The sequence below is a fragment of the Thermoascus crustaceus genome, assembly GCF_041956765.1.
Source record: "Thermoascus crustaceus strain CBS 181.67 unplaced genomic scaffold VTN00scaffold_1, whole genome shotgun sequence".
Classification (NCBI taxonomy): domain Eukaryota; kingdom Fungi; phylum Ascomycota; class Eurotiomycetes; order Eurotiales; family Thermoascaceae; genus Thermoascus; species Thermoascus crustaceus.
The window spans coordinates 5684952-5692192 of NW_027192527.1; the positions used below are offsets into that span (position 1 = coordinate 5684952).

Here is a 7241-nt window from a genome sequence, read left to right on the forward strand (position 1 = left end):
TATCGCGGCGGAGGTTACTCGAGACGACGACCGTTATAGTACTCCCGGAGAGCCTCGAAGCCGTCTTTTGGCTCGCTGCCATCCGCAGCGTAGTATTTGCCATTCTCGAACCGACCCAGCTGGCTGAGCTTCTCTTGACCCTGCTTCAGCTGAGCATAGCTGAGGATTCCTTCGGATACTATGATACTCTCGCAAGCAGCAAGTGTTTCGATGCCCTTTTCTGATTCTGCTAAGAGCTTCAGTGCGTACGGAACACCAAAGAAGATCTCCGGTTTTACCACCTCCATCGCTTCCAGAAGATGTCTCGAAATCAGCGGAAGAATATGATCGTACATATACAGGATCCCTCGCTTTGACATTGTGCGGAACACTAGCAAAGCCGAAAGTATGATACAACGTGCGGTAGAGAATCCTTTGAGACCGTTCCCATTCTCGAAGTTCTCGAGACAGGCTTGATGCGTCTGAAATATGGGCTTAGGGAGACCCGTCGATCCTGAAGAGTGCATGATATATGCTATTCGCTGACCTGCAACTGTCCTATTCAGATCTAGGTTCAACCTTCCGGTGGTCACGTTGTGAACACCGTCGAAGGCGGATCTTTCGAGAACGAAATACGACTCGATATTTCTGTGCTCCCGCATCTTCTCGACAGCAGATAGATACTGTGGCATGTGCACGACAGTCTGGCAGCTAGTCTTATCAAGCAGTCTAACGAACGCTTCGGTCGAGAGACGTGGAGAGAGAATCAATAGCGCATAGCCCAGTCTGCTCAGCCCGAGCATGCTAATGAAGTAAGGGAATGTCGAAATTCCCAGGAGGGCAACGATCGGGGCCTCATTATCCGTCTGCGCTGCTATCAGCATACTCCCATAAAGAACCTCGCTGGAAATATGCATAGGTCGTGCTAAGCCTAAATGCGGACATAACTAGATCTCTGGGAAACCGGAACAACATACCGCCACTCGCAACTCACGCTGCAGATACTCCCTGGTAGTACCCTCAGTGAACCTGTCAAGATCCTTCCCACTGAACAGCTCAAAGTTCCACGGACCATCACTTCCGGCCCATATTTGGAAACGCAAGCAGAGGTCTGTCATCTGCATCCTCCGCACGCGTTCTAATCAGATCGTCTACCGTCACCAGATGTGAGTTTTCGGGGGCCATTTCCCCCATTTTCGTATTTCGATTGCGCGTGGGAACCAATATTGTCCCCTTGAGCCAAGTCGAAACGGTAGACAAGCTGCGATCAATTAAGAATATCGCAAATGAGTCATGAATTTCTGTGCATGGGTGAGTAAGATTAAAATAAATGAGCTGATGGTATGCAATACGTACAGTACATACATAAGTACCCAAGCGCAAGGGACATATATCAGCTGGGACTAGAGTACATACATGTACAATAGCTTGTACTACTTGCGGGTATGATATCGGATCACGGCAAATCGGCACCGGGCGCGATCACAGCTCCATAAGCACAGTACGTACACTGCGCAGCATTATTATGGGGCGTCCAGTGTACTGTACAGTAGAAATGCAAGGTGATCAAACTTTGCTTAGGTACTAAGTACTTACGTAGCAGGAACCGCATCTGTAGGTCCAGAATCGAGATTGCTTCTTTTCTTTTTTCGAAGTGGACACAGGGATAAATCGGATATGCAGAGTCATCCGTGCGTATGTGCGTACATGTACATGCATTAGTTAGGCGCTTTACGTAGGTACCTACCTAGGTAGTTTAGTAGTACCTGAAGTACTGTGTACTTCAGACTACATAAGTTTTCTTTGATTTGATTTGATTAGAAAATTGGGCAGAAACCCCAACATTACGCGGCAGAATCAGGGTTAGGCTAACCAAGTGACATCTCGGAGCCCCCCAAAACGTACTGTAATCCCACATATTAGTTTTACTTATACACAGTAATAATTCTTTGGTGCCGTAGACAAGCTCTGCAAGTAACTTGTGTCAGTGTTGTACTACGCAGTATGCTCCATTACCACTGAGGGCGCTTAAATATGCAACTCCGGCTAAGTATGTACGCTGATTACTTCTTACTTACAAGATACTATCTATCTGGAAACTTGCGCCCGCGCTCACCGACAGAGAACCAGCCAACACATGTGTGTAACTTATTGCATACTGGGTAACACAGCATTGGAGATAACGCCCAAGGGAAGTTCCCAGTTGGCACACACCCAATTCTAAAAGTATAATACAGTGCGGTGCAGTGCACTCACGCCAGACCTGCTCGAGCCCAATAGATGGCCTTCAAGTTTTAACAAAGAAAGTCTCTAGTGGCGCAGTACAGAGTACATCGGGGTATTTTAGTTGGATACGCATGCTGATTTATGTAATAAGATCTTTGTTAGAATAAGCTGCTGCTGCTTGTTGCGTAGCATGGCATGGACCTGACCATCGGGGGCTTTTATCTACCGCTCGTATGTCGGTTGCCATATTGTTCATTCCCTACTAAGAAGGTAGTTTTGTCATAGATTTATGTACATGTACATAGTGTCTATCTACCATAGGAGCTCCTTGTTGAGGGAAGAGTAGCAATCCTGAAAGACCTTTTCCATGTGTCTATTGCAGTGGGGTTTTAGGGCATCAACAAATCTGTCTGTTTCATCTGGCTTTAAGTAGGCGTAGTAGCGCGATTGTAGGACGATATGGGAATGAATGGAGAAACCCTTTAATGGGAAATGCAGAACGCCAACAACAAGCTGTGGTATAACAGTAGATAATACACTCTTCCCCTTGTACTCATCCCAAATCGAACGGCTACAATTTGTCAGCCTTCGCCACTGTCAGATCATCGCCACGAGCTTCCGACGCCCTTACCGTTTGTATCCATTCTTCATATGCTGCTTTGTGCGCGTCTTTCGCAGCATCCCATACCGCATTGGGAACCCACCCATCAGAATTTGTGTTCAAAGATTGTTTAAGCCACAACTTTAGTTTCTGCACAGTTTCGAAATCCTCATATTGTCGAGCATGTTCACTGGTTTCCTTTTCAGTTGGCGCATACGGACAAGAACCCTGCATCCCCAATTCTTTCCAACGTGTTGAAAACTCTATCAGCTCCTGTCGGACAGCTGCGGCACTGTCCCTCCGTGACGTATGACTTGGTAATGGAAGAGCCTAAACAAGGTGGGATCAAGCAATCTTGCTGCAGGCAGTTTCGGAACGAAGCCCTTCATGCACACATCGTATGTTTGGTAGCAAATTGAAGCATCTTTCACCCTTCCCTTTGCTTCGTATGTTTTCAGTTTATCTTCGTCGTTCAACATGTCCTCTTCAGGAGGTGCAGCAAAATCAGGAGTCTCGTTGGCATAGACGAATGCAGGTTCGATGCTTGTTGATTGCCAATCGACGATACCGGTAATGATTGTTGGGTCGTCAGGCGAAACGTAGATGTTTCTCTTGTGGAAATCTGCGTGAATCAGTGTTGGGGTAGCCGCATTTTGATACGCATATCCTCAATTAACTTCTGCATGATTTCTCTGCTTATATTCAACAAGCGAATATGGTCTTCAATTGGCACATGGTAAGGAAGTGGCTCTTCAATTATGGCATCTCTCTCAGGTATGCGTGAATAGCCAGTATCAATCAAGCCTGAGCAGTAACTTGTAAGGTCCGTCCCTATATACATATATATATTGTAAGTCCAATGTTGTATGATAAAGTATGATCAACTTACAAGGGCCACTGTTGGGATTTGGCCCGCCATATAATTCAGCTTCTCCAGGACTGCGGTTCCAAAAGACCGGGCTACAGTGTGGCCCTACGCAGAAGCCATGTTCAAATGGGACCTTTTTCCTTGAGTCAATTGGAGCATCTGCAAAATATAAGCTGCCAAACGCTGGGAAATTAATGGATGCCATCTCTTTAATTTTCAGCGAAAGCGTTTTGGTACACAACATATGTTGATGCATGCTCATCATAGGCCACTTCTCGTGCAATGGCGCGTCTTCAACATGCTCCTGGATGATGTATTCTGTACCGACTGGATTCGATGGGTCATTATTCCAGTCCAGAATTTTCGGGATAGGGAGCGAGGTTTTGGCACAAAATCTAAGTCAGCGGCCACATCAGATTTGAACAGAGGAAGAATAAATCACATACTGTATTCCATCGTGGCGACCTCAGAATTAGTCGTCAACCTTGGTAGGCCCGCAATGGGGGTTGGTTGCCTAGCCACGATACGGACACCTGTGTCCATCGTGAAAATAAAGACCCTGTTGAAGCCTCCCTCCTTCTTCTCATATCTTGTTACTTTGCTGGCCCCAAGACACAGCTTAATGGCTCTATCACAAAGAGCCGGAAAACTGACTCGGATAGTACGTCATCTGCGTTGCAACTCATCGCGGTGCAACCATCGACCACTGGTATACAGATAAGGATCATGCACTATTCATGTCAGTGGCGATGAGGAGTTCATGCTAGATAGGTAATTAAGTAGATATTGTGAACGATTCACATGCTACTTACAATCTGTTTTAAGTAACTCTTCTGGGCCCCATTCGTCGATGTGCGCCTGGCAGACGTTGCAAGCGACGAAATGGTGCCTCGTGCTGCTGGGACGCGATGCGCTTCAGAGGTGAAAAGCACAGTCCGATGGGGTAGTGAGAGCAAAGGCTTGACGCATCGAACGCTCCTGGAAGTGATTCTTGTACGCACTGCCCAAAAACCGAGGCGTCTATATGCTGCACTAGGTCTGATTCCTTGCATCTTCACACCTACGTCGCCACTATTAGTAAATTGTGATCCTGGACAGGCTTCTCTTCATTCGCTTACGTTCTCTTGCCTATCATAACCCTTTATTACCTTCTGCGAAGTCACGTTGATATAAAAGAGCAATCCACGGAGCTGCTAGATAGGAATGCAGATGCAGGTGTAGCGAAGATTTTGGCAACCGACTGTACAAAGTACACAGTGTAGCTGTGCATCCCACACCGAACCTTCTCGGGCCACGATAGAGAGTTTCAGGTTTCAACAAAAAAAAAAGGGAGAAAAAAAACCACGGTGGCACAGTGCATTATCTGTTTATTGTATATGCATACGAGCTGTTGGGTTGTGTTCTTTGTTAAAATAAGCTACTGCAGCTTGTTGATTAGGATGACATGGATCCAATCATCCAGGCTTTATCTGCCGCTCATGTTTCGGCTGTCACGTTGCTAATTCCTTTATTGTTATCATGGAAATACCTGTTATCTTGATATCTGTAAACAAATAACACCATTAAGGTATTTAATACATAGATAAGCACCTAATGTACGGGGTATAGGGGGTATAAGCACTGAGGATATTAGGTAAGAGACATTACTTCCAAGATCGGCATTCTTGAAGCTCTTTCGCTCGACGTATTTTCGGCAAAGCATTTGATAGTTCCTCCTATGGGCTGCATCCGATCCACGAGCTCGATGTCATCCCGACAGCTAACATCACCCGTTGAACTGACAGCAGTCCTAACACCTGATTCCCGAGAATGGCTCTGTCTGTCCTGCGTTCCCGTCCTGGTCAGTTTCTCGAACTCGTCTGTGTCGTTCTTCGATCGCCAGTATCCATCCGCAGTTAGGTTAGTCCTGCCGGGATACCTATCTATTTGCCTGGAATGGTAATAGCTGTCGTCATAGTCATAATCATAGTCCTGTATTCGCCCCCTGAACCGCACCCAGATGGGCATCAGACTGGGAAGACAGGCGACGATGACACCCGCACTACTCTCTATCCCCGTCCAAAGCCCCGCATATGTGTTTGACCAGGTGATGTCTTCGGGGTCGATTAGGGGTAATGTCGAGATGCGATACAGCGCGATGGCGCAGACAAAAGCACCCAGCATGAAGACACCGGACAAGGCAATTTTCTTGGACCGGCGGACACGCAGATTCCACACCATTGGCATTGGCAGGAAGAGCAGGATAACGTCCGTGGCGCAGTTCGTCGCTGCCAGGGCGATGTAGAATGCGATGTTGTTGATACAGCGCCCGCCGGGTAGGCTTCGATCCCAAAAGTAATGTATCGGCGTGCATTGGAAGATAGCCGTTGTTTGGAAGGTAATGTGCCAGACGATTAGGAAGATTTGCAAGTAGCGACAGGCTAACTTCATGGGCGCTACTGGGAAGAGTCGCTGGTAGAAGAGCAGGATCGATAACTGGAGGCGCAGTCCATCAGTTTTAACGAGACTCTTTCCTCAAGAGGTCAACATAACGTGCCTTAATCATGGGCAATGTGGCATTCCAGAACATCTGGAGCACATACAGGACCTGCCTGGCCCCTTAGATCAGTTGAAGTCGCCATTAACAAGTCTGGAGTAAGCGCACAAGCAAATATCTAGCCGCTTTCTCCTCACCAACCTCGGAGGCGTGTTTCCCCAGACCGTAGTAAAGACCGACATACTCGCATATACAATTGCCATACGATAACAACTACGGTTGTTTGCCCGTTAATTTCTGGTTTCCGCTCCCCATGTCTGAAAAATGAGTATTAGATCACTGACCAACGCCACAATTATGATTTTGTCATCCAGATACAGGACAGCTGCAGTCAGCCTCCGCGCGTACAATCTCAAGGCTACCGCCAGGGTAGAAAAGGCCAGCAGAAAGCTGGTGACAAGCACGATGGACCATTGGCGGGAGCTGTATGGCTCACCGCCAATATAGTAGTAGCCCATGATGCCCAACGGTTACTTCGAAGATTGGGTACGTATAGATCGATGTATGTAAGATAGTATAGTTGACAGAGCCCTCGATCCAAGAGGTGCCAAGCAGGCCATTGCGTGAATCCAAGAAAAGGATAACACGGACGACAGCTGCCAAGCTAGATATACTCTTCCTGAGCACCAACAGAGGGATGATTGATGGTCGCTTGATTTGCTATTGGGCTGATGTAGTGTCTTACCTTGGATTAATAATGAGGACGGACATGCAACATTTCATGGCACTCCATTCGTCTTGGGTTTCTGGCCTTACACTGCAGACCGAGAGTTGACTCCCGCCCTGTGTTAGAGGCTGAGTGTAAACCCTCCAGTGTACCCGGTCGAATCTGAGGAGGCCTTCATGGTTACAGGCCATATCGAAGAGAACTGAGGCCGGACCCTATCCGAAACTTGGTGTAATTTCAGTCATCGCGCTTCAGGGAAGATTCCGACGTTGATTTGTACATTCATGTTATACAGTACATGCATGCAGGTAGCCGTGCCTTCATGGTCGGACCGTCTGCTCCGCATGTCTAATAGGACCGTTAC

At 47.3% G+C, this 7241-nt stretch overlaps 4 protein-coding genes across 4 annotated transcripts; all 4 read right to left on the minus strand.

The window, feature by feature from the left end:
- Positions 1-14: 14 nt before the first annotated feature.
- On the minus strand, positions 15-1500 carry VTN00DRAFT_2053 (uncharacterized protein; the record flags this gene model as incomplete). The annotated part of the gene is made up of 3 exons (XM_069428229.1): positions 15-845; positions 957-1097; positions 1489-1500. 3 exons carry the CDS (start codon positions 1498-1500, stop codon positions 15-17), a joined length of 984 nt encoding a protein of 327 aa, XP_069292755.1.
- Positions 1501-2517: 1017 nt separating this feature from the next.
- VTN00DRAFT_2054 (uncharacterized protein) lies at positions 2518-2856 on the minus strand (the record flags this gene model as incomplete). Its single annotated transcript, XM_069428230.1, has 2 exons — positions 2518-2776; positions 2837-2856. 2 exons carry the CDS (start codon positions 2854-2856, stop codon positions 2518-2520), a joined length of 279 nt encoding a protein of 92 aa, XP_069292756.1.
- Positions 2857-3072: 216 nt separating this feature from the next.
- VTN00DRAFT_2055 (uncharacterized protein) lies at positions 3073-4217 on the minus strand (the record flags this gene model as incomplete). The annotated part of the gene is made up of 2 exons (XM_069428231.1): positions 3073-3428; positions 4121-4217. 2 exons carry the CDS (start codon positions 4215-4217, stop codon positions 3073-3075), a joined length of 453 nt encoding a protein of 150 aa, XP_069292757.1.
- Positions 4218-5303: 1086 nt separating this feature from the next.
- Positions 5304-6668, minus strand: VTN00DRAFT_2056 (uncharacterized protein; the record flags this gene model as incomplete). The annotated part of the gene is made up of 4 exons (XM_069428232.1): positions 5304-6182; positions 6257-6265; positions 6319-6423; positions 6495-6668. 4 exons carry the CDS (start codon positions 6666-6668, stop codon positions 5304-5306), a joined length of 1167 nt encoding a protein of 388 aa, XP_069292758.1.
- Positions 6669-7241: the final 573 nt, after the last annotated feature.